Below are 27,009 nucleotides of genomic sequence, written 5' to 3'. Positions count from 1 at the left end.
ATTTAGAAGCAAGGAGGAAAGAATCAGACATTTTCCATTCATTATCTCAATCTATAAGACACATAAGATGGTCTTTAGGAAATTGAAGGTCAGAGAAAAAAGCTAAGTAATGTGTCCAAAATTAAAAAGCCAGTTTTTTGTTGTAGATGATGTTTTGGGGGATTTTAATGCAGGTTTAGGTAATTCAAAAGTCAGGCTTTTTGAACTATACCCCCATTGAAACAACAAATGTGAACAAGCTGAGATGTTGCTGTGCCCTAAGTATAAGGAAATCAGAAGTAAAATGAAAAGCTATTTTCAAATAACAATTCTGTGGAAATTAATAATAATAGCCACTCCATACCTATATCCCTCTGCCTCTCCCTCTCATTTGCCCATTCTGTCCTTGTCCCATATGTTCCCATGGATTGGTCTGCACTTTCTGGATTTCCTTTCCAAATCTGAAGTGGCGGGGACTTTCAGGAGATAGGACAGTCACCTGATGGGTGGGCTCAGGAAAGTGAAACGGTAGCCTAACACACCTTGCATAGTGCATACATGCATACGCACACACATGCACACACATGCACTTACAGTGGGAGATTTTCAAGTGGCAGAAACAAAAAAAAAAGATTGCTGAATTCCTTGCAACTGTTTCATAAGCATTTTTTCTGTCATGAGAGGCATTCATTGAAAGCTTAATGCATGCAGGCATGACAGGCATGAATGGATGAATGAGAATTATAGAATTGGAGAACAGGAAAAGAGAGTCCGGATATTAATGTTAGCAAACACCGCTAAGGTCAGGGACCTTTCACCACCACAGAAAGCTGTATATGTTCCTGCTTTCTGCCGTAAGAGACTCCCTGTTTCTGGAGGCAGTTCTTCTGGAAACGCTCCTTTACATGGAACTGAATGTGCCCCTCTGTCACGTCCACTCTTCAGCACTACTTTTTCCATCTTTCCTTTCCATAGTTACTGAGCACCTCAATGAGGATGTGGAGACATGGTAGCATCTTTACAGGGCTCATGGTGTCCTGCAGGAATGATAAACAAAGAGGTTTCAGGATGGGGCAGGGGCCACGCAGGAGGTTGAGTTACCGCAGGGAGAGCAGTGGGGGAAGAGGCGCTTGTTAGAGAGAAGGTGGTCAGGAAGGAGCAGGTTAAACTGAGCCCTGGAGGTTGAACAGGAACCAGAAAAGAGAAAAGGCCCAAGGCAGGGGTGAGCTCGGCTTTTTCTGGGCACTGAGAGCAGTGAGGGAAGAGGAGGCGTGGGCAGGGCCAGAGTGTGCAGGCCCTTCGGGACCTGTAAGGGGTGTGGATTTCCTCTGACTGCACTCAGAAGCCACAGGAAGCAGGAACCTTACATGGGACCTCATATGATCTGATTATGGTTTGGAACCAGTGTGCTGACTGCTAGTGAAGACGGACAGCGTGCTGACGGGGGAGCAGTTAAAGCCTGCAGGTGACAGCAAGGACATGGAGAGAGGTGGGCAGAGTCATGACTTTATCTGGTGGTGAGGCAGATGTGAGGGTGAGGAAGAAGAATCAAGAAAGGCTTCGGATAGTCTTCGAGCAGGACTAGTGCTTACCCATCCTTATGTTCCTCCAGACCACTGCAGCAGCATCTGTGGCATCAGGCACTTTGTAGATGACCCCAGCATGAGAGCAAACCGAAGCTAGCCTCACAAGCAGCATCCCTTGGGGGCCCCTCCCCCTGTCCCAAAGGCCTCTTCTGCCTCCTGCATAGTGGTGCCCTGCAGGTTCCCAAACACCCCTAGAGGATAGTGCACTCCCCATGCTGAGAACCACAGCCTTAGGCTAAGGTAGGACTTCATTCAGCCTCTCATTCAATTTTCCTTGGAACCTGCTTATCCCAACTCTTAAGAAACCTGTGTCTCCCACCATCAGTGGAACACCCTCGACCCGGAAATTCAGTGCATACACGTGTTACATTCAAATGAGTAGGGAAGGGAAAGAGAAGGAAGGGAGGCTGAAAGGAGATGACAGGAAAAAACTCAGCCCACCCCTGGCCAGCATCCAGAGGGGCACGCTGCATGGGGCAGAGCTCCTACCTGCTTCTCAGCAGCTTGATTGGTGAGCGAGCATTACTCTAATTAGTATTTATTTGTGCCGTGCCCACAGGGCACCTGCTGGAGCAGTGCATAAATGGGCTTTGTCATGGGGCCTCCCGCCTGCTCCTGTACCCAGGGATTTGCATATTGTTGCAACACTGTGACAGGTTTCTTTCTTGCTTGGAGCTTGAGAGCTTAAAAGTCACTATGAATGATAAAAAATAATTATATGACTTGCATAAAGCCTTGTGTGGGAAGGGTAGTATTAGCTAGTACGTGTAATTATTTAATGTGGAAAATTATCCACAATGTATAAAGAAGCCTGGTGGGAAAGTGCACTGGTTCCATCTCCATTGCTGCCACTGGGAAAGGAACCGGACTCCCAGAGTCTGGGAGGGGAAGAGGGATCCCCAAAGCTGTGGAGCTGTGTGTTACCCCAGAGCCCACCTGAACTGAGACACGCCCGTGCTCCGGTGGCTGCTGCGGGGGAGGGAGGGGTCTTCCAGGAGACAGGAAGGCAGCAGCTGCAGAAACACTGCCTGCTCCCTGCAGGCACTGAGCCTTTCCCGTGCGGGCTCAGACAGCCTCATGGGCCCTCTTCACGCATGCACTGTGGTCACACTCATTCGACAGGAAGGAAGCAGAGGCATGGAGACGTACCTGCACAGCTCGAGGCTCTCATCCGGAAGTGAGGGCAGTTGCTCTTTTTGTCCACATTTTGTTCACTGAAGTGGGTGCAGAGTGTGGCTGTAGTGGTCGCAGGTGGGTCATACCTGTCCCTTTGGTACGTAGAGGTTAGCTTGTTAGGTCAGGAAGGACATGGACACGGTAGGATGGGGACCTGCCAGGTCCGGGTATGGAAAGCTGTCCCAAGCTCATTCGCAGCTCCTTCTGTTCTCCCGCTCCCAGGGCTGCCTGGTCTTGGCCTTCCCTGCCTCTACACTGTGCTCATGCTGTTCATTTGAGCGTAAAGTAGCCTGCATACCTGCAGTGTGTCTGCTGGCCTCGCCCTGCCCCAGGGAAATGACCACGCAACGCCCCATCCTGGAGGAGTCCTGTGCAGAAATCGGCTCAGGGCCAGCATGAGTGCACTCTCCTCGGGTGCAGACTGATGCAGAGAATAAACCTCCTGAGGTTCCCAAAGAAGCGTAGTCAGTAAGCACCAGTCCTCATCTGCTCCCAGTGGCGAAGACTGCCAATGTCGGGTCAACCCATGTCTGTACGCCCACACCTTGCACACCAGGCACCTCATAAGCACTCATGTAAATGGGGCTTTTGAAACTTTCCTGGGGAGGGAAAAGCTTAATGCCAAAGCAGAATCGAAGCAGATCGTGTCCAGTTCAAAGGATACATTCCTCTAACGATGCTGAGAGCAGCCCCCATCACCACCATCCTGCACCCCATGCCTGCACTTGCCCTTTGTGCCTGCTGTCCCAGGCTATCTGTGCCCTGTGTGCCTTCAGGCATTTCTTACTGAGCACATCACAGGGTGGGAGCTGACAGAAGAAGGCAGAGATCCTCGCTGCCTCCCAAGCGGCCAGGGCCCAGGAGCAGCTGTGTGCTCCAGTTATGCCTTCTCCATGAGACACCGCTAATTTCCATGATTACTGTTATGCCTAAATGGCACCCTAATGTAATACAATTTATAGTATCTCTGCTTGGTGTCAGTTACCATCGTGTCCATGATATTCCATGGGACCGACTCTTCACAAACGCATGCTGAGATGTCGCCACTGCCGCCTCTCCCCGCGCTGCATTCCGCTCCCCTCCCTGATCTATTCAGCTCCACCCATCTCTCAGTCCCAGGGAAAGAGCAAAGCATTTGGGGCCTGGGCACCGCCTCCCACCCCACCAACCGCCTCTGCTTAGCCTCTTGCTGCAAATGCTTGCTCACTCAGGGGACCTCCCTGAGTGAACCCCTTTTCCTGGGTACAAGCCAATTTTTGCCCCGTCCCTCCCATTTTGTGCCGTGCCCCCCAGAGGTGGCCTTGACCCCTCCTCCACCTTCATGGATTCCTGCTGCTTTCCTGTCAGAGTTGCAGAGTTGCTTCAGAGGCCCTGGGCCTGCTGCTCTGGGAGCTTTCCATCCTGCCTGGCCGTCTCTCCTGCTCACCTCTCATGCTCCCCACTCCTCTTCCCTCCCCTCGCCTCCCCTCCCCTTCTCTCTCTCTCCCCCCCTCTGCTTCTCCCCATTTTCCATCGTCTGTGTGGTCGTTCCTCTTTTCTCCCTTCTCCTCTCCTGCCTTCTACCTGAGTGGCCTTTCCTGTCAGCACCCTTCTCACTTTGTTCTTCTTGCGTGATTTCTGTAATTCCTTCGCTTCCCCGCCATCCCTGTCTCTGGGCAGTTGGCCTTTCCCGCCCTCTCAGACACCCCTCCTGCCCTCAGTTTGCCTTGTCCATTCCTGCTCTCTGTCTCAATTCTAGCAGCTCCACTTCTAATCTCAACTCAGGTCTCCCACTTTAACATTCTGGGGCCCTGTGTTTCCTTGGAAGACCCCGGTGGCGAACACTGCTCTGGGAAGGGAGGGAGCTAAGAAGCCAAAATCCCAGGGCAGAGGCACATGCCCACCACTTCTCCCATGGCAGCCCTGCTCTGCAGGGTCAGAGCTGGAAAACTGGCCCACTCAGCAGCTCACTCCTCTCTTCCAGCCTCCAGGCCAAGAGGAGGGAACTGAGTCTTTCCCAGTAGGAACAGTGGTTTCTAAGAACGTGGCAGTTGACTGCCTAGATGAACCTGAGCCTCAAAATTTAGCCATGACAACTTAAATACTGTCACTAGTCTCAAAATAGTACCAGCTAGGTTTTAGGGCCTCAGGACAGTCAAGCTCCTCAGTAGTAACTCAAGACGGGCAGAAAAGGCCTTAGGAACAGATGAAAGGTGAGCTCGGGATTCCAGAAACTTGAGCCTCTTCGCTCCTCCTTCCACAGACATCTGGGCTTTCCCTTCCCCTCTGCCTCATTCCACCCCCAAACTAAAACCTGTAAATCCTACTTAATCATATGAATCCTAGTTAATCATGATAGTAGCTAACACTTACTCAGAGCTTACTTCAGCGGGGTGCAGGTCTAAGTGCTTTACAGATCTTTTCATTTAATCCTCACATAGCCCTATGGTTATCCTACATTATAGGTGAAGACACTGAGGCATGGAGAGGTTATGTTATTCACTCAAGCTTACCCAGTTAATAAGTGCCAGACCTAGGATTTAAACCCAGACACCCTACCCTGCCTCTTAACCACTACATGGCCCCTTTCAACTTGGAATAGCTCCAGTGAAGGAGGTGAATCAGGACACACATAATCCAAAAGAGAGGAGAATCAAAAAGTCTTGTGCATGCTAAATGCATCATATGATACTTCTGTGACAATTTTTCCTTCCTAATCATGATTTGCTGAAGGTAGTTTCAACTTGGTCTACATGATCTCAGTCCACATCCGCCAGGGAGCGAGGGGCCAGTGGCACTCAGGAGAGTGGGCTATCCCCAGCGTGCAAGCAGATCCTGGGGTGCTGCTGCTCAGCCTGGGGTAGAAGAACATGACACCCTCCTGAGAATGGCCAGGGGAGAGCCCCATCTTCTTGAAAGGAGAAATCTATGAACTCTGTCAGCTTAGGGACTGCCCTGAAAGCGCCATCCCTTCTGGACGATCAGGCCTGCGTGCTCTGAGGAGCTGGGCATGAAGAAGTTTGGTTTACCACTTCAGGGAGAGCCAGGAAAACCCTTTCCCTAACCCAACTTCCTCCCTTCCATTTGGGACCCGTCATCAGGGAGAGAAGGAGTGACAGGTGTAAGAAAAATAACTATAATTTTTTCCACCCTCCTTCTTCCATTACACCCCCGAAACCCACGTTATCCGTGCTTTCCAGCAAATAAGGAGGTAGGCAAAAACAGAGTTGGGGGTTGGGGAGAGTTGGAGAGAGAAACATAGAACACTAAGTTCTTATTATTCCAGAGAGTCTGGGAAAAAATAATTCTCTGCTTAGGGGTTTGGTCAGGTGTCTCCCTTGGACAACTGTTGTTACATTGGGGGCTGTCAGCCTTGTTTCTGGGAGTGGGTGAGAGGAAGCGGCTCTTGAAAGAATTGGGGGAGGAGGCTGACCTAAAAGTTGGATCTGAAACTGTCATCATGGCCTAGTTTGAAGGACTGATGGGCTATGGGATAAGGGGATGAGAAGGTGAGGGGCTGGGTCGGGGTTAAAAGCTGCCTCTTAAAGGGATCCTGTCACCAACCCCCATAGACATGTTTCCTTGCCCCTGCGTTCTGGCTGCATGCCCATCTCCTCTGGGCTGGGTCCACAGGAGCCCTTGGCAACAAGGGCACCAACTGGTTTCTGCCACCATTGGAGGCCCAGGCACTGGGCCCACCACATCGTTTGCCATAGACCAGATAAGTCAATCAGAAGCCTCCAGAAGCACAGCCTCTTGAGGGCCAGGGTGAGGCATGAGGCATCAATCTCTGCAGAGCCCAGCCAATTGGATGGCAGGCAGCGATGAAGGGGTGGAAGAGGGCCGTTCAAGGAGGAGTTGACTCTGTTGTGTTTCCTTCCATCTGCACATACACCCAAGGGAAACCCAAGGGGAAGGGTGACAAGTGATGCTCAACCAGGAGGTTGACAGGGTCCCTTTAGGTCTCAGCCGTGCTCCTGGTGCTCACCAGCCAATTAACCTGTGTGTTAACCTCACCTTTGCCTGCTCTCTGCCTCTCTTCTTTCCCCTTTTCTCCTCCCAGAGGTGTTGCAGACCAAGGCCAGCCTACCCGTTTTGTTTCAGGTCTCTCTGGTGGATGAAAGACTCCTCCTTTCTTGGGCCCTGAGCCTTCTACCTTCCTACCTCTCCTCCTGCTACCACACCCAAGTCATGTTTTGTTACCATGTTTTCTAGGCTGGATGCTGAACATCCTGGACTCTGCTCTCATTCCGGCTTCTCTCCTTTCTCTTCCTCAGCCCCTCTCCCCTTCCTTTCTGAAGTAGCTCTACCCACAAAGATGGTGTTCCTATCTAGAGATATTCCCCCAATGTTTTCTAAAATCTAATTGTAAAACACATGCACATTTATAGTTCATTTGGGGCCTTCGCTCTTTACCTTCCTCCCTTCGAAGTCAGCCCTCTCCATTTGCCCCGAGAATGATATCTGAGAACCTGTGAGGGAATTGGTTATTTCCTGCAAATAGCATCTGATTTAAATGGGAGAGAGAGGTCTCTTTCTGCCTCAAAGACTGTAGAATATTCAGAAAATATTCTGGAAAGCCAACAAGAAAGCCATGTATTCAGGTTGACCCTCACCTAACCCGTGCCCTGGCCAACCTCTGCTTCCCCAGTCTGGCTGTGCAAAGTCTCCGCAATGGCACTTCTATTTTCTTTTGGCAGAAATGCCTGGGAACCGAGAGGCCCCTTTCCCTGTGACCTGACCTCCCGCACTAAGAATAACAGCCCTAGGACAGTGTGTCTTGCGATCCCTCTGGAAAGAGGGCATGGCTGGGAAGTGGGGAAGTTAAGGGAGCTGGATAGAGCCAGGAGGAAATGGAAGAACACAAACTCTTGGCTCTTGTGAGTAAAAAATAAAAAGAGAGAGTTGCCAGCCTTCTAGGGAGGTGGGGAGAGAGACCTGGGGAAGTCTCAGAGGAACTCAAATACTTTCATCCCCACTCACTGATCTTGAGAATTCCAGCTCCTGAAGCTCCCGCTAGTGGCTCAGAGAAAAGAAAACTTCTGGTCCTGCTGAACAAATGTGCTCTAGTCCTATTTTTCCCCCTTTGCAGACATTTCTTTAAAAAGCTAAAGCAGCAAATGTCCTTTTTAAAAGAAGACAGATGTCTTTAGTACTAGGTCCTTTTCCCAGCCCTGGGCATTGTGGCTGTCCAGTTCTGAGGCTTCCTAAACTGTGAGCACATATTCATGTGGTCCAGCATGACTCTCGCTACTCCCACACCTCTCAGAGAGGAAAATGGTCCACTCTTGGTACAGAATTCACCGCCCAGGACTCCTAAAGTCTTCTAGGAAATCTGGGACAGCCTACCCTTGGTTGACCAGTTGTCCAAGTACCTCAAAAAATGTCTTTCAAAAATATTTATCTCTTGTTTTCTCTAAATATGGTAGAAAACAAAAAAGTTTCATGTGTACAGGGTAAAGTGGTGAGATCGGGACACTGTCCTTCCCGTTCTGTGTCAGAATCTCTCCTCCATGGCTCTCCTTTACAAGAAACCCGTGCCCCTACCCGTACCCTCTACCCTGACTACCCCTCTCAATCCAGTTCTCAGGAAAGGCTTCGATGACTTCATTCACTTCGGTGGCACATACATTTCAGTGGGACCCTGTATCAGAATGACAGTGTTGGGAAAGGAGCCTGGGGCAGGTGCTTAGGAGACACCCTGAGAGCGTTGTCTAGGGCCACCTCCTACACTGCCAAACTATGAGGTCTTCTTTCAGTAGGAAAGACTTTGCCAGGACAGAGCTGCCCCTGAAAATACTGGGCAAATCTAGTGCTGGAACAAGGTGGCCCTCACTCTGTCTGCATATTGTCCTGCTTTTTATAGATACTGTTTTAATGATGTGGTCCTCTGTTATTGCTGAGCCCAGGGGACTTGGCCACCATTCTAGACCACACTGATTACTTGTCTTTAGTTCCCAGATCACCCACAGGGCCACAGCCCATTCTCCTCTAAGAGGTCATCCAGCTGTGTTCCCTCCCTCCCTCTAGACAGGCCCTTGGATGAAGAGAACTGAGGGCCTAGGAGATGCCGAATGTGGGCTGAAAAGAGAGTCCAGCCACATTCCTGAACCACTGCAGCTTGTACTGCTGCGAAGTATTTAGAAAGAGCCTCTGTGCAGAGGGTTGGTAAAGCGGGATGGATCTGGAGGAAGGGGTGCCATGTGGCCACGGAAAGTCAGGGCATGAGGATTGGACTAGTCGCCTCCTGGCCTCCTCCTTCTTCCCTGGGATCCCGGGCTCCTGGCCATGGAGAGGGTGTTAGGAACTCCAGCAGCAACACTGAGGCGCCCCGACGGTGATTCTGATGGTGATTGTTGCTCTGTTCTTGTCTGTCTAATATTCCTTTTTAATCCCCATCCTGCCTGCCCCTCCCTTGTGTAGGGTTACTTTAGTGATCCCTGGAATGTTTTTGACTTCCTCATCGTAATTGGCAGCATAATTGACGTCATTCTCAGTGAAACTAATGTGAGTATGACTCTGCCCTCCCCAGGAACCCTCCTCCTTCCTTCTTCCTCTGCCTCCTCTGTTTCCCTCTCATGCTCTCTCTTTCTCTTTATCTCCTTTTATTTATTTATTTTTAATTTCCTATTTTTACCCCCCTCCAGTCATGCTTTTTATTGAACCTGCCGTCGTCCTGTGAGGGAAAAAAAAGTGGGAGCTCCTCCTCCTTTTTTTCCCCTTGTCCCAGCTCATCCCTCCATGCCGGGTGCAGGAGCTGGGAGCCGAGAGGAGGGAGCAGGCGGTAGAAGGCCGCTGGCTCCCCTCCCATGGTGGCCACAGCCCAGCGTAACCTTTGAACTAACTAACCCAGCTTTTGTCAGGCCTCTCCACCCTGCGAAAACCAGGTTACCCAGGTTTGAGCTACCAGGACTGTAGAGTGGTAAGAGCGTATTTAATATGCCCACGTAACCTCTTTCTTTTCTCATTTTTTCTCTTCTCTCCTTTCTTTCATGCTTTTTTTTTTTTTCATTTTTCCTCTTCCTTTTTGTTTTGTTTTTCTCCTTTGTTGTTGGTTTTTTTTTGTTTTGTTTTTTTTTTTTCCTCTTCTCTCTCTCCTTTCCTCGGCTTCTCTGCCCCATGCAGCACTATTTCTGTGATGCATGGAATACGTTTGACGCCTTGATTGTTGTGGGTAGCATTGTTGATATAGCAATCACCGAGGTAAACGTAAGTACATGGCGTCTGGGCCTGACTGTCCGTGCCTGCTCTAACACTTGTTGTCTTTCCCTGGTTTGTTGTTTTCGTCATCATGTTTTCTCCACCCCACCTCCTTCTTTTCATTTAGTTTTTACAATTTGTTTGTTTAAATTGGTTTAAAGGAGTTTTTCCTTGTTGCTTTATTTTGAAAACTTTTCTATTCTTTTTTTTTTTTTTTTTTAACTTTGGAACGAGTTAGGCCCCCTTTTTCTTTAAGTTTTGATTGCTGCATCTTTTCCTCTCTCCCTACAACAGCCTGGCATGACTCACACTGTATAGGAGGATGCAGCTATGGGGATCACGGAGTGAGAAAATCCAGGGATGTTTACAACGTCTGGGCAGCTGCTGGGGCAGGGACCCACACCTCCCTTCTCTGCACCTGACCTCCAGACCGCTGCCCTTGCCCCTCCTGCCTGTCCACCCAGAGCATCTTGGAAAGGAGCTCTCTCCAAGTGGGACCCCGGAGCGAAGGCTCGTCTCTGCCTGCACTGTCAGCCCCAGGCCCTGCCCATTTCATTCGCCTAGAAAGGGCTCCCACCGATTTAACATCAGTGGCCCGTGCAGGCAGCCCAGCCCCTCCAGGCTCATTTGAGAGAGAGGAAGAGAACCAGTTGTGTTCAGAGTCCTGCTTTCAGCCCTCTTCTCTGGAGTGGCCAGGGAGCCAGGTGTCTAGTGACCCACTGAGAGAGAGAGAGAGCTCTTCTGAGGTGTTTTCTCCCTCTTGCTGGGGCAGCAGCACCTCCCTCCCCCATGAACCGGCCCAGAGAACTGCCTCTTGCTCCACCTGGTTCTCTCCCACCCCTGTCCCCCTCACACCCTGCCCTGGCTCCCTGGCCTCAGGCAGAACCCCAGCCCCTGCTCTGCTCCAAGACCAGCTTTCCCCCAAGAGCTGCCTCCTCCTATCCAGTTCTTACCAGTTTCTGCACATGTCTTTTTGTTACCTGGCATGTTTAAACCTTCTCTCTTGATCTATAGGCAAGCCCTCTGCAGTTAGTCTTTAACATGTGTTAATATTTTTGTCATAATTTTTTCTTGATTAAGAGACTCGGTAATGTTTGCACAAACCTTTGCTACACTGAACCATGAATAACAGCACGGAGCAGACACTGTACAGTTTTGATCAAAGATGTTTGAAACTGCCCTACCAACCACCACCATCTCCCCACTGTACCCACCGTCCCCTTTGTGCTCCGTATTGTGCTCCCGATCAGTTGAATTGACATCTTATTTTATCTGCCTGATGCCCCTGATTAAAAGCCCCTGTCTGCCCCCCTCCCAGCAGATGGACATTGGAGGAGGCTGGCACGCTCCCCATACCCTCCCTCAGCCTCTCGCACCCTTGCTGCGCACCCTGTAGCTCCAGATTCAGTTGTACCTCTGTCTCCCAGGTCCCCTGAGCTGTCTTTGTCTTATGGTGTGTGTCTGTGTGTGTGTGTGTGTGTGTGCGCGCGCGCGTGCACGCGCACGCGTGCTCTTGCCCTTGACTTCTTCCAGCAAATGGCAGGTTATTTTTTTTAAAAAGCAGTCTTCCTACACATGCTCTGTGCCCTCCTCCCCTCACAACCAACCCCACCATTCCTGAGCACACTCCAGGTTTTGCAGGCTGGATGAGCCCTAAATTGTATCTCAGGTGCTGTTCAGGGCCATGAGTTGTACATGCGTGCATGCAGAAGCCAGAGCATTTGTACTTGGAGCTGGTGCCATGCAATGCTCTGCACTGAGGGCTCAGGGAGAGGAACAGGGAAGAGGGAGCGGCAGTGGGCCCTGCCTTCTGAGGCTGCAGTTTTCCAAAAAGCAGTGCAGATCCATAAGAAACCTGTGCCAGGGACTTGGAGGCTGACAGGTAGCAAGAAACTGCAGGAAGGTGACAGCAAGCTGCTCCCCTGTGTGCAGAGGGGACCCCTGCCCTGCTGTCCCCGGGGGTTCCTCTGGGATTCTCACTGTTGGCAAGGCCCACATCAACACTCCACCTGCCATTTTTTCCCTCCAAACTGTTAGTGTTTTTAAAGGAAAAACAAACAAAAAGAAAAATAACCTTTTAGGGTGTTTCTACAGAAAAAGTGGCTCTGTTGGGAGAAGAGAGGGAGGGTGCCGGGCAGGGAAGAAGCGTAATGGCATCTCTGCAGACACTTCCATTCGTACCTGGTTTTCTATGGATAACTCACTCTTGCATTTGTCTCATGTAACTCTGAACTACCATGCGAGTTTGACAGCAAGAACTATCATCCCCAATTTGCTGATGCCAGAGATGCTGGTAGAGAGATTCAGTGCCCTCCAGAGCTGCACAGCAGGAGCCCTGGAGTCCTGGCCATCTGGTGTGCCCACTTACCTCCCGTGGCCCTGGCCCACAGCTCTTCTCTCTAACCCACGATGCCCTTTGATAAACACATGTCCCCCTTTCTGTACTTCCACCAGCCAGGATTTGTTCAGCCCTTATGTTCTGTGATTTAAATTTAAAATAACCATAGGTTTTTGTATGTTCTACACACAAAAAAATGATTTATTAGCCCTCCCTTGGAGTTCTGATGCAGGTCTAACTCCCCAGCCTCCCTCTGCCCCATGGTGAGGTGCTCTTCACTCCTTTAGACTGAGGAGCTGGTGAAAAGTTGCACTGAAAGGCTGTCTGGACATTAAATCGGGACAATGTGTGTGATGGAGAGCAGGGGGAGGTGTCCAGAGACGCAGCACTTATTTCCCTCCCACACAGTTAATGGCTTGTGAACCAGGAGAACAAATGTAACATCCCCCAGGGAAGGAAGATGATGTGGGAGAGGACGAGAGGGCTGGATGTGAAGTCAAGGCTGGCAGGCTGCTGAGTCTTGCTTCTTCTTCCGTAAAAGAAGACTTAGTTTCCTCATCTGTCAAAGGGATTGATGATATTTACGGCACTGTGTTTTGAAGCTCAAGTAAGAGCATCTATTTTAAAACTCTATATAAACTTTAAAGTGCTATTGAATGGGGGAGACTGTAGTACCCAAGCAGGTGACTCCCCCCCACCCCCACCCCCACAATCCCTGCTGGAATAGCGGGAGGGCCTGGTCTCTGGCCAATTATATTTCTTTATAACTGACTACCCACAGACACTGTTTGAACCCTTGTTTCCCATGTGATTAGATTCTTGGAGATAGTTGACAGGTATGGCCAGCTCAAAGCAAGCACAGGTTACTGACCACCGCCCATAACCTCAGCCTCGATAGGCCTGCCCACAAGCACAGCTCTGGTGTAATCCTGTACTCGGATAGCAGCCAACACTGGGAGTGACAAATTGGTCTCAGAGGTAGGTCCCTCTGCCCGTATGGCTCTGCCTGCAGGCCACTGGCAGCATATGGGTCTGGACACTCCCTGGTGGAAGGAAGTTTACAGCTCCAGACCTTCCCAGAATCTTCTAGCCTTACTGTCCTCACAAGATATTCATTCCAAGACCTATGTTATATTTGGCAGGAATCTATACGTTTAGCCTCAGAGGAACCCATGAGGGCCTTTCACCTGTAACTCATCATCTCCGACTCTTTTAAGCCTACAGAAATCAACTCTCATTTCCCTCACCTAGTTGCCCTATTCACCGTAACTGCCCTCCAAATATTCCTCACATTTAAACTCACCTTCCTTTAACAGCTTCTCCGTCCTCCTTGCCTTTACTAGGCCATGGCACCTCTGCCTCTGGGAAATGACTTCCCACCAATCCCAGGAACTGTCATTCACTCATTCTGCCATATGTATCGTCTCCCCTCTGTGTGTCAGGAATGATTTTAGGCACTTGGAATACATCAGTTCGCAAAACAAAAGCTCTTTCTCATGAGCTGGCTTTCTAGGGCTGGGGGAATAACCAGGCACTGGGCAATGCTATCAGCACAGAAAATACAGAAATCATACAGTGCGTGAAAAGCTGCTAAGTGCTCTGGAAAAGGAATAGTGTCAAGTAAGAGGGATCAGAGGTGCTAAGGAGCAGGGAAAGGAGGTGCTGTTTCAAATAAGACAGAAGTGAGAAATTACCCATGCAGACACCTGGGAGGGCAGCTTCTCGGGCAGGAGGAGCAGGGATGGGATCAAAGAAGGGGACCAGGTTTTGGCTTTTATGCTGAGCGAGAAGGAGAGATACTGGCGCCTTTGAGAAGAGATGTCCCACAATCTGACTCAGGTTTCCTAAGGGCGGCTTTGCTGTGTGTAGGAGTCAGGGTGAAAACCAGAGCACTGTGTAGAGGGTAACTGGTAACCATGTGGGTAGGGGTGGTGGCTGCAGTGAAGCAAAGCAGCAGCGGTAGAAGTGGTGCAAACAGTCAGATTCTCAGTCTGTTTTGAAAATAGAACTGACAGTGTCTCCTGACAGACTGGATGTAGGAGCAGGAGAGAGGCATCCAGGATGGCTGTGAGGTTTGGGCCTAAGCATGGGAGGATGGAGCTGGTGTGAACTGGGGAAGACAGGAGGTGAAGCACGTTTGTGTAAGGAGCTCAGTTGGAACATGTCTACCTCACTTCTCAGTGGGGATGGCAGGTAGGGAGTTGACACACAGACTGAGGCTGGAACATGGAGATGTCAGCATATAAATGGTATTCAAAGCCATGACAGTGGTGAAGAGCTCCAAGGTGGGAGGAAGACAGGAGAGGGCCAGGGACTGAGCAGGGAGTACCCTTTGTGCTCAGATCCAGTCTGTGGCCCAGTTCCTGTTCACTCTGGGAGATGCCCCTGAACCATTGCCAATGTAACTAGAGGGCCATCCTTTGCACAGCTATGCTGCCTTCTGCCTCTATTGCCCTTCTCCTCCCCAAGGCGCTACCTAGTTCGAAGGTCGAGGCTTCCCTTCCCCTGTGTTCCCTGGGAGGACAGAGTGCAGCATGCGGTCACTCTAAGGAAGCCTGCTAGTCTTCCTTTATTTCTTGGGTCTGAAATGATCTTTCCCAGAGGGAAAACCCATAGACATAATCCTGTGATTGTTCATGGATTTCCCAGAGCATCAGAAACTGCTCTGTAACATTCCAAGTTGGAATCAGTTTGGGTGTCTCGTCAACAGCCTTTCCCAACATTCTTCCCTATCATTAAGTATTTTCAAGTCTCTTGCACAATAGAGTGCTGAGAGGCCTGGATTCTTGCATTACATATACAGAGAAATAGTCCCAAATTGCAAATTAGGAGGTCTATGTTCTGTTTCCAGCTCTGGCACTACTAAGCCATGTGACTTAGAGCAAATAACCCCATTCTGTGGGCCTCAACTTCCTTGAATGCAAATGGAGGTGGAGATTGTCTCAGAGGGCCTTTGCAATTCAAGCAGTCCTTGGTTCTGAATGGCACACGCTCTGGTTGTGCGGCAGATTCCAGATCTAAGATGGAGTTCCTTTCATAAAGCTCCCAAGGCTTTGGGATGGCTCATATGGAAATTCCCCCGAGCAGAGGCCCTGGAGGGACCTTCAGGGTGAGGAGCAGGGCTGAGGTGGTGTAAGGCATGGAGAGCTCCTGGGGATGGTTCAGAGGGAGGAAAAGCTGGAGTATTTACTTAGGAGCCATAGCACTAGTCCACGGATGTGACCAGAGAGCAAAATGAAGTAGCAGTGGTCCTGGCCGTGATCTGAGCCGATCAGTACAGGGAGGTGGGGCAGGGAGGAAGAAGGGGCTGCAGGGGAGAATGGTGGCTGCTCCTCGATGAGCATGTATCAGGCGTCCTATGAGGACATCGCACACACAGTGGTCAGATTAACCCCACAGAGTGCTTATTGCCCACAGTAGGAAACCAAGAGTCACGCAGGATGAACAGTTTGCCTGTAGCCAATGGGTGTCAGGACTGGGACTCAACTTTATTTCTGTGGGAGAATTGAGTCTTGTGTTTCCACAGAGCCCACTGGCCAACTCCCTGGGCCAGGCATCGCCAAAGGGCCACTCACAGGTCCTCATTCAGTGCACTGCCAGCAGTGTGACCTGGTGCCTAGCTTCTGTACACCTGCTGAGGCTGCCGGTGCCGGAGCTGGAGCCAGGGAGCCCAGGCTGCCCTGGAAATGCTTAGACCCAAAGCATTGTGCACCCCAGGGTCATGTGCCTAATTAATTGGGGCTGTGAAGAAAAGGGCAAAGCAAGTGTAAAGCAGGTCCACCTAACATCTGGAACCTGACAGGAAAAAGAGTGGAGGGGGAGACAAGAGAGGGAGAGCAGGGACAAGAGGGGGATGGGGCCCAGCTTCAGGGAGTGTCCAGCAGTGTGCACATGGAGGCCTCCAGGTGTTGGCCCTGAATCCTCCTAACCCCGGCTCCTGAAGCCAGTGGTACCTTTCCACCACAGACCTGCAGGCACAATTTCTAAATAACTGTCCCTTACTGGCTTCCCATACAAATAGGAAAGCCAGCTTGGCTTCTGCTCTGGCTTCAGGGGCTTGAATGACAGGAAAAGCAGTCATTCTAAGTCACGGAGTGTCTGCTGCACATCTACCCCTGCGGGCTGAGTCAGAGAGATCAGCCGGCAAGCTCCAGCCCTCTCACCCTGTGTCAGCCTGTGATGCCTACGTGGGCCCTCTGTCTGGCTTTCCTGGTCTGCCTTTTCCTGTCCCCGCCATAGCTGAGAGGGGCCAGAATAGGACAAGAAAGGCAAGACTGAATGCTCCCACCAAGAGCTGTGATGATGGGTAAAGGCAGAAAGTGGATTCATCTGAAAATGTTAGAGTGGACGTGACTTTGGAGACCAGCCAGCCCAAGCCCATTTCCATGGCTCCAATGTGCACACACGGAGCACCTGCTGGGTCACAGGCCAGGAACACCCATTTTACAGACAAGGACACTGGAGGCAGAGGCAGGGGACAACTTGCTCATGGTCACAGCTCTTTAACAGCAAGGCCAAGTCAGAACCTGGCTCCTGACTCTTGATCCTGTATGCTTAGTGCCAGGGGCTCAAATGGTAACATTGCAAGACATTATCTAAATGACAATGGTCAGTGTAGCCTGAGCTGATTCTAAGGCAAAATAAAGTAAGATTGGTGGTGTTAGGCAAAGCTGGGTGGGCAGACTTGACCCTTAGAATCTCCCTACACTTCCATTTCTCTTTGTTGGATCCCTCCTTCTTTAAAAATATTTATTTATTTTTAGAAAGAGGGATAGGGAGGGAGAAAAACATCGTTGTGAGAAAGAAATATTGATCATTTCCTTCTCGTACACATCCCAACAGGGACTGAACCCACAACCCACAATACCCAACCAACTGAGCCACACCGGTCCGGGCAGATCGTCCTCTTACTCATGGAGCTCCCTATCAGCTCCTTCACCCCTATTCCCACAGCAAAACTAATGTGACCAAGGTCACACTAGTTCATACTAAGGTATGGTAACTCAGTCAGCTACCCTTTCAAAAAGAAATGTTACCTGTAAAGAGGAAAGGGTAAAACTCAACCTAAAGACTGACTGCCTAGTGTGTCTAATATAAGACTTTCAGGAACATGACCCCCGAATGAGGTAGATATTCCCTGGCCTCCAGTTGTTTTACATGGGCAGCTTTCTCCTCTGATTGGATGTAGCTGGCCCTAGAGAGATGTAGCAGAGCGCCACTTGGCGCCAGCAAGGAGACAGCACAGGCCCATTGGCGGGCAGTCCAACTGGACATGGAAGAGCCATTTGAAAGGCCCGCAGGCCTCTGAAGGGTGAGACTCACTGTGTGGATGGAGACAAAGGAGCCCTGTGAGGTCAGATATGGTAGAACAGACAGGCCTGATGCAGCAGCCCCATATAAGCATGTTCTCCCGAAGCCGATGCCTTGAGACATGTCTCGCAGGCCTGACCCAAAAGGCTCGTGGAAACCTGCTTTTCTATGGACATCCTGATTTGGGGGCCTTCATTCAGCTGTGTTGGATCACCTGACAGGGCCCATCAGGGCTCCCCTGGCCCTGTGCCTTCCAACTGAGACTCCTTGCTTTTGTTTTCCTCTAATTCTCTTTCCTTTCCTTCTTTATTCCCGTCTTTTCTATCCATATACAACCCTCTCCTTTCACCTAAAATAGAAGAGTGGCAGGAAGCTGTCACAACACACTCCTTGGTTTGGCCAGACAGCCATCTGGGTCTCGCCAGTGTCTGTTACTTTAATTCTCACAAGCTGAGCAAGCTCCATTTGGTGTATTTGCCAGAAAGCTTGTAAAGCAAAGGAGCCTAGAATATTTCATATTCCATGACCTGGTAGAGAGGGTGAGGGAGCTACCCCTCTGGCAGACTCAAAAAGTCCCACAAGTGCCCCCCAAAGCATTGCCATTCACTCTTCATGCCTGTGCCCCACCCGAGAATCACTTGATGTGGTTTGTTTCCTTTTGGGATCTCTGTTTCTGTCTTAACTCTTGTTCTCTATCTTTCTGCTCTCTCTCTCTCTCTCTCGGAATTCTTTCATGTTGTTAGCACTGCTGACAGCTGATTTCATACATTTATTCTGTATGGGTTTTTTTTGTTTGTTTGACACTGGCTGTCCTTCCCAGGGGAAAAGAAAACCACCCTGGCGATTTGGTAATCAGTCTTGTTTAGCACAAGTATCTGGCAGGTAACGGCACCTGGGGAGACATCAGGCTGCAGGTGAATAACACAGTGACTCCTGCAGCTTCAGCTGCTTCCAGCTGTATGAACCAGCCTCCAGGCCTCTAACACTACAGGCTGATCTCCACCGTCCACCCTCTGCCACGCAGCCCACAGAGATAGCAGAGTGTGCTCCCTGCCTCTCCACCAGTCCCCTTGGGGTCAAAGCTCCCCTGCAGCAGACATGCTGAAATGGCACCTCATCTGGGTGCCTGTAGCCACAAAGAGTCAAGAGCATTCCACTCCTTCTGGCTGGAATTTTTCTTGGAGAAACAGATGCCAGCTATGGGGTTTCCATCGTGGGAGATGTGGGGTGCCAGGGTGGCTCTTTCCACTCTCCACCTTGTCCTCTTTGAGCTTCTCTTCATTTGCTCCCTGCCCTTTTCTGTCCAGTGTTTTTGCCCCCCTCATGACTCTCCCATCTTCCTCTTCTTACTCCTCCTCCTCCACAGACCCATTTACATGTCTCCATTCATTCCAGACCAAAATGGAAATTCTGCTTAAGAATGACTTCAGTTGCTCTTGTATCCAAAAACCATGGACATCTACCCTCAGCTACTCTCTATCCCAGTTGACTGGTGTTTATTTAAATTTCCCTTAGCAAGGAAGCTCTTAATACAATTTTGGAAGGTTATAGTTTAAAATACATTTCACTTTGGCCTGCTGAAAATGCCTTTCCCTGTTGCCATCTCTGGTGGCTCCAAGATCCCAGCTCCTTCACATCTGTAGGCCACACTAGTTCCTGGGGACTCATTTCTCCTGGTTGAAAGCCGAGATAAGAGGCCAGGAAGGTGGTATCACATGTCTCTGGAAGACCCTGGCTCCTGCCATCCCAGTTCTCTCTGTGTGTACCAGCCTGATAGTTGTCCTCCTACCTTCGATCAACTTGAGTCTCACCAACAAAGCCCCAGCCACTCAGCCTCCCACCACACCATGGTGCTCCCACGACAGCGCTGGCCACCTGTCCGGCAGATCACACTGAGATGAGAGCAGAGAAGCAGAGCTTTGGGCGGGCAGGGTAGGACCGGGGCAGTGCCAGCTGGAGCCTGGCCTTCAGATGGTGTGGAATAGAATTTATATCACATCCACTCCCTAAGTTTTAGACAAAAGACTAAAAAAAGAAAAACCGGGTTCTAAAGCATGGTAGCCAGTAAAGAACTTGCATACTCCTATGGCATTGCTTTTGACTCATATTGCAGAGGCATGAGGAATTTCAGTGACTGTGATATTACAGCCATTGCCCCACAGCAGCCATTGGAACTGGGCAGCCCACTTGTGGGTCCTGCTCCTGACTCAGCCAAGAGCCAGCCTTCCCTGATCAGAGGTGGCCTGTCCCAGTGAACAGAAGCAGTGAGTGTATTCCAGAAGCCAAGACCCAGCCACTGAGGAGGAACTCTGATTTGACCCTGAACTTCATTCAGAGACTGTCTCTTACTAGCTGCCCAGTGCCACTCCTGTGGTTCTTGCCAGTTATACCAAACCAAACTCATCTGCATAAGTATATTATAGGAAGTTAATTGGCTTTTCCTTTCTATTTGCCCTGAGCCTGTGAGCTGGAAGCACTAGCCGGGACTCTTTCTGGAAATGTTCCACCTCTGCCTCAAGTATAGAATGATCACCTTATTTCATTTATACAAATTACATGAACAAATTAAGTTAATTGACCCAATATCTTTAACCCCTTGGAAGTTACCAGATCATTAGAAAACAAAGATGAAAGAATTGGTTGCTCAGAAATGTACTCCACACCTGTCATTAGTGGATACAGCACCATTTTGAAGCTGAGCCAGAATGTTCTGGTAGGTAAGCAGCTCTGCTGACTGCAGGGGAATGGGGAGTGTAGGGAGGGTCTCCACGCTCATGGGGCGTAAGTCTTCAGGGAGTTCTACCGCACGTCCTCCCCAGGAAGACGGTGGAAGGACAAACTATCAGCTAACGCGGGGCAGCTGGGAGCAAATCCGGAAAAGAGTCAGAGACGGATGACACCAGTACTCCAGGCTACCAACTGATTCTGACTTTAGCTCAAAAGTAGAACTGATGCCAGGTAGTTTCTCAAGATGAACTAGGGAGTCACAGAGTGTGGCCAACAGCACAGGTACATCTCTGAGCTAAAAGTGCAGGTGCCCACGTCCAGCTGGCCCAGTCTCCCCTTCTAGCTCACCAGGTGGTTCCACTGCAGCTGGACAAGGGTCCAGAGATGGGAACAGCTACACCTGGTCACCTAGAAATGTCCCCTGGGGGCCGGCAGCGTGTCAGTGAATTGGGGGGTTCTCGAGAGCAGGCGCTGTGTTAGGCTTCTCCCTATTGGTTCTACTCAGAAATCATTCCGTGATTGCCTCCTGATTTTATTACAGGTGGTCAGTTATTTCTGAGACCATGAATATTGTAAGCATAGCTCCTCACACAGAACAGGCTTGTGTGAGAGATTGACAGGCAACACTGCCCAAGCAAACCAAAGTGCCCTCTGAAAAGGATGGCTTAACGCCTGAGAAAAAATTTAATCCACGAGTCTTCTGATTCTCACAGTGAAGAGTCTCTGGAGCACTGTCATTACTGGTGGGGGGTGGGGGAAGAGCTGGGGACCCAGCGCAAGGATCCCAGAGCCCCGGTGCTCCCACTCACTGCTGCCCTCACAGCTCCTCCTGACCGCTTCCTGTCCCCTGTTACAGAGACATATCATGAAGATTCTTAAATTAATGCATAGTATTAAAATAATAAGATATGACCAAAGTGATTAGAACAGACCTAAAGCTAAATTTTGAACTAAAATATGACAAATAAAGGATATCTTAAATGGGAGCTATAAAAGGCTAAAAATCAACAAGAAAAAGACATTTGAAAATCCCAAATGGAGGATTCTGAATGCTTAAGAAGTAAAATAAAATAAAACAAATAGTTTATATTTTTAAATGGTAGGAGGTTAATTCAGTTGGACTGGGTGACTCAGGTGGGTGTTCTCTGTATTGTCTTCATTCTGGTCCTGTTTGGGATAGGACTGACCCAGAAGACCTTAAAGCATTTGCCCAGGGTTCTCAGCAGTAATGGGGCACGGAGAGGTGGGGACGGGGAGGGCTTTGGGAATTCTCAGGGTAGAACCAAGTCTGTTGAGAACCCAGCCTAATGCCTGGGCAGAGTGTGTAGCATAGTTTGACCTCCGTCTGACCCTCACACTCCTTCACTGAAGCCGCAGAAACCACAGAACTCCTTATCCATTAACATAGGAGCACAGGCACTTGACCATCTTAAAATGTCCTCAGTGTGTGTGTGTGTGTGTGTGTGTGTGTGTGTGTGTGTGTGTGTTTCATGTTCCTTTGAAGCCTGCTTGTCAAATTCTAGTGAGCCCACCCTCCAGGCATGTGCGCTGGCCCAGCAGCTCGTGCTCCTGGAGAAGCAGGAACGGAGAGCTGGGCTGTATTCCATAAATGACTGGAGAGTGTCCCTTTCCTTTCTTCCCTTGCCTCCCCCTGTATCTCCACCCTTCCCCCCCAAAAAAGGAGTTTTCTGAGAACTTTGTTGCCGAAGGAGTATTTTACGTCTGCAGGCAAATGTCTAGTTGTACACATTTCCATCCTTCAAAAATTCCATTACAACGTTTCTTTGTACCTTAAAAACAAAAACACAAGAGCAACCATCTGAAAGTGGAGGGTAAAAGCAAAGTCAGGACCTTCTGGAAAGAGTTAACAGGTCAAAAGGTCAGGATCAGTCATGAGCTAAAGAGTAGGGTCATTTTCCGGATCCAGGCTCACGGCCCTGGGCAGGGAGCTGGCGCATTCACCTGTGGCCATTTTCTGCAGCACCTACCCCCAAATGAGCTTAGCAGCCAAACCCATGCAAACAGCTTCTTGGGGTGTTCATAATCATATCTTAAATTGTGTGCAGGGCTTTCAAATTTAAAAAACCATTCTACATTCATTCTTCAGGCTATGGCCAGTGCTCTCCATGCCTGTGGACTAGTAGCTAAGCAGGACAGCCTCCAGCCTGAGCTTCAACTTGACGACCAAGCCCCCTACCTGGAGGGAGTTGAGGGCCACCCCTTTAGGTCCTCCTCAGTGGGAATTAAAACTCAATCCTCCTCTGAACCTGAGGGGCCGTTGTGCCTGAGCTCCTTCAGCTGGCAATGCTGGGGTAAAGCTAGAGTGAGGCAAGTGCCAGCCCTCAAAGGTTACCTCAGAACACATGGCAGATTAAAAAGACAAAACAAAACCTCCATCCACAGATTTCAGAAGACCTTGTGTATAATGGCTGTGAATTATTTAATTTGGGGCCAGAGATGGGTCCTTGGCAGATGCGAGCCCAGCCATGCACAGCCCACACTCAGAGCCCAGGACCTGCCAGGCCCGTGGTCTGGTATTTCTATCACTATTTCCTTTTGCCCTCTCCTGCCACTGTGTTGCTCCTGTGTTAGCCAAGACCTAGAATATCGACATTTTAATTGAAGACTCATTACAGCTTATCTCTATCTGCCTTTCTTTAAAGCCAGCTGAACATACCCAATGCTCTTCCCTTATGGTAAGACCAACCCTCCAGACCACGCTCTGAACTTCTGTGACCTCCTCTAACATCCCCACTCTTACCCATCTGACTCTCAGAGTCTCCCAGAGCCCAGCCTGGCTCCTGTCGCATGTAGCCACCGCGTCCGTCTTGCACCTTCCCTGCCTGGTCTCATGTGAGCTGTGACGTGCTGTGTAATGGTGTTCCTTCCCCTCCCTGAACTTCCCTTTGGGTGATAATTCACTGTGATCTTGACTATCTAATGAGCCACTGGGAGAGAACTGGACCCAAGGGCAACTTCCTGTTCAGCATCCCGAGGACCCTACTGGCTAAGACCCTAACCTTAACCCGATTGGGAAATTTGCACAGGGCACCTGTGAGAGCCATGGCAAGGCCTCCTGGTTAAAGAGGGAAGAGGGCGATGCTCTAACAGAAGGCGGAAAGGCAGACTGATTTTCTTCCTTCATCAGGTGTCTGTGTAGACTCTTCTCCATTGTGCTCTGAGTTGAAGGCCACAGTGAAAGGTTTAAGCTGGGGTTTGTTACTGAATGTGATTGAATTTCCAGTTACTCCAACAACGTTATCTGTGAGTTTTTCTAAATTTCTGAGTTTGTTAAAATTAGGCTATATCCACTTTTCTGGAGCATACTGCACGCAGAAAAACAAACTTGATGGTTTAATTGAACCACTCTTAATGTAGGAGACTCCAATTCACTGGCTAAGGTGATAGCGACTCCACAGGGTGTGACCTTGAGGTCTCCTTGGGACAGCCTTCTCCAAAAGGCTGTTGTCACACAGTTGGTGAGCAGGGTGACTCCCTGAGCCCTGAGTCTACAAACAAGGCAAGCTGGGCGGGTTGGTGTGTTTCCTGACATGCCATCCAAAGCTGGTGGGCAGGCTGGCGAGGGAAAGGCTGGACGTGGGTATCCTCCCCGCTTTTCAGGGATGGCCACTGGGATCTGCTTCCTCAGTGCACTGTCACTTGGTTCATTAGAGGACATTGTCATGTCCAAATGGAAACATGTCGATTCTCCTTCTAGGGCATTAGGAAACTGCAGCAGCCTGGGAGGTTTCTGAACCCGGAGTGGGATTCACACTGCCAGCTTGGTTTTTATTTTTTAACTCATCAGGCCCAGGAGCCCCCGTGGCACAACTTCTCAGACTCTTGACACTCACAGCTGAAGTTCCCTGCTTAAGCCTGTTCTTTCTTCTTCTCCTTTCCCGACATGGTGGAGCTGACAGCTGAGTTATAAACCCTGAGCCTCCGCTGCACACTCCACTGGGGGCACACAGGCTTCTTTTAAGGAGAGAAAATAGAATTTCAAGTAGATACACAGGTGATAGAAATGCAGAGATAAAGGGCATCAAAGACTTCAAAACCCATAGCAGGGTAGGGCTCAGGGCAAGATGAGGACAGCTGCCTGCCCTTCCTTCCCCAGCACCCACAAGTCTGCCCTGCCCGAGGGGAACAAGTGCCCTCTGAGGGTCATGGGCAGCTCTGGTTTGGATATGGATGAGATATTATGACTCTTCCTCTGTCTGGAGAGACCCTTCCCGCTGGGTTCTGCTCAGCACTCCCTGGAGGAGTGGGGCCTCTGGCTTCTGCCGCCTCCCCTGTGGGCCTCGCATTCTGAATGGGAGTCAGATGAGTGGCCTCTGGAACAACCAGCCATGTCAGTGAGAGTCGGCGGGGTTCGGACCAAGAGCCTGTGGGAGCCCCTTAGGACCAGGGGCCTTTTTAGGGTGGGTTGTGTCAAGGAGGCTCCAACATGAAAATGATTAAAAACAAAGCCAGAGACATGAATCGAGAAGTGGGGAGAGCCAACACAGGGTCCCACCAGTGACCCAGAGGGAGGCAGCGATGGGAACAGCAACAGGAAGCCCAGAGGTCTGTTCTCTCCCGGTGCAATGCTGATGGGGCTGGGTGAGCTGCACTAGCTTGGGGAGCAGGCAAGTGGCTGCCTGGGGTCACCACCCCCAGCTCGTTGGCCCATGTGGCAGGAGGAAGGTCAACAGGTCAGTCCATGTTTTCCTCAGTTCTGGAGGCGGACAGTGACAGAAAAGCCTTTCCTGACCCCTGAGCCCCGACCAGGCACGCGCCCAAGCCCCGGGACGCTCCAGGCCTAGCATGCCGAGGCCGTCCCTCCGCCGGCAGGCCCCACAGTCCAGCGCCGCCGTCCCACCTCAGCTGGCTATGGCCTTGATTCCATCCTGCTTCCCCTTGCCCTTGTCCTCCCCCTCCAGGACCCCCCAGAGGAGGTGATCTGTCCTGAGCAAGACCCCTTGGTCCTCTCACTCCAACTAACTGTCTTTCTCACCGCCTCCTGGGTCTCATGCAACCTGGAGAAGGGGTGCCTCCTAGAGGCACCGGGGCAGAGGGGAGGAGAAGGGAAATAGCTTCAGAGTCCCGGGGAAGGCAAAGGCTGCAAACCAGATGCTTGTCCAGCACTAAGCAACCCCCTATTCCCTCCTCCCTGAAGCCATGCGAGGCAGGGGCTGTGGGGAGTAGCAGCTGACATAACTGAAGTGCTGTAGCCAGAGCACAAGATCCTTCAGTGGGCATCCCACCCCACCCACCAGGATCCCCAGTGCAATCATCCCAAAGGCCGGGACGGGGGTCACGACCCACGCAGCCACCTCACAGAGAGCCGGGTCCCATTTGGGATGCGGGACCCTCAGCCAAACCAGGCAGGAGGGAGGCTGGGCTGCTGTCTCAGCACGAAGCCGAGGCTGGGCACACCCTCAGAGGTTGGCTTCCAGCCTAGATTTCAGGGCACATGGAAATTCCTCCTGGAACCTTGTGTTGCCCCACCAGCAACAGGGGAAGCAGGAGAACAGGAAGAGGGACATGGGTTCAGGGGCCTGGGCACAACTTGGCTCTGCAGAGATCTCAGGGTTGGGTTGTCCACCTGAGAAAGGTGGGCACTGGCCCCCCATCTATGGCCAGGGGAGAGAACCTAGTGCAGCCAACCCCGCCCCAAGCTGGCTCCGTCCCAGCCAAGGGCTGTGTTGCTCGAGCAGGGCCCACCCCGCTCTTGCCCCACCCACCTCTGTGGCTGTGTTAACTACCACCTCCTATTGCCAATGGATTCCAGAACGCAGAGGAGAACTCCCGCATCTCCATCACCTTCTTCCGCCTCTTCCGGGTCATGCGCCTGGTCAAGCTGCTAAGCCGTGGAGAGGGCATCCGGACCCTGCTGTGGACCTTCATCAAGTCCTTCCAGGTAGCCACCTCCGCCCTCTCACCCCCACCCCTGGCTTCCACCAGACTCCCTGGATGGGAGGTGACTCAGTGAAGGAATCAGCAGCATCTAGGAGTCAGGACCCAGCTGGCTGTGCTGCTCACTGCTGTGTGACAGCAGCCTGGCCCTTGTCTGCACCCCACTTTCCTCGAGTCCGAAATGAGTTAGTCGGACTCAGTTTGTGGTTTTCGAAAGCATGCTTCTGGATTGCCAGATTTTGCCCAAAGTTGGGTAGGGAAGGCTGGACGCTAAAGGGGAGGCTGAATGGCTCTGCTTTCTTCTCTCATTTATGTATTTTTCTGCAAGAATTGATTGCACAATGGGGTTTTGTGGTAGAACAAATTTGAAAGACATGAACCCCATGACCCATCCCAATTCTCGCATGGCAGCAGTACTGCTGCTCGCACCCACTTATGGACTTAGCCCAGGCCTTCAGGACCCTGGTGTCATGCCACGCAAGGAGAGATGGGCCCCTGGAATGGGCACAGGGCTGCCCAGCACTAGAATTAATTCTCTTCACTCGGCCATCATTTTCCACGTGTGAAAGTAGGACAATGACTGCTTCCAGCCATCTCTGAGAAGCGTCGTGTTAGTTTGAAGTTAGTGAGAAGCAAAGTTCTTTCAGGTCACTTAAATTCCTTGAAGGTGAGTCTGGCAGGGACCCCTGCAGATGTTTCAAGGCATCCCTGGCCTGGCTCTGATGGCAGCTTCTCCTGCCCATGGAAGCACTGCTCTCAGGCTTCCCAAGACAATGGGACTCACCAGCGCTGAACAATCCCATCCATGCCCCTCTC

At 50.7% G+C, this 27,009-nt stretch overlaps 1 protein-coding gene across 5 annotated transcripts in view; it reads left to right on the top strand.

Annotated features, from left to right (window-relative positions):
* CACNA1C (calcium voltage-gated channel subunit alpha1 C) overlaps positions 1–27,009 on the top strand; it is a 713,310-nt gene that overhangs the window by 636,968 nt on the left and 49,333 nt on the right. For 2 of the 5 annotated variants that reach the window (XM_090273794.1, XM_090273793.1), the window contains exons 31-34: positions 9,144–9,227; positions 9,846–9,929; positions 22,959–22,991; positions 26,069–26,197. In XM_090273794.1, the coding sequence (XP_090129920.1) occupies positions 9,144–9,227; positions 9,846–9,929; positions 22,959–22,991; positions 26,069–26,197 (330 nt within the window). The remainder of the gene's footprint in view (positions 1–9,143; positions 9,228–9,845; positions 9,930–22,958; positions 22,992–26,068; positions 26,198–27,009) is intronic. The other 3 variants (XM_090273796.1, XM_090273797.1, XM_090273795.1) reach the window with 2 other exon arrangements.

Source organism: Furipterus horrens, unplaced genomic scaffold, assembly GCF_987537825.1.
Source record: "Furipterus horrens unplaced genomic scaffold, mFurHor1.1.pri manual_scaffold_4, whole genome shotgun sequence".
Classification (NCBI taxonomy): Eukaryota; Metazoa; Chordata; class Mammalia; order Chiroptera; family Furipteridae; genus Furipterus; species Furipterus horrens.
The sequence above is the reverse complement of the archived record's forward strand: the minus strand, read 5'-3'. Positions and strand labels throughout refer to the sequence as shown.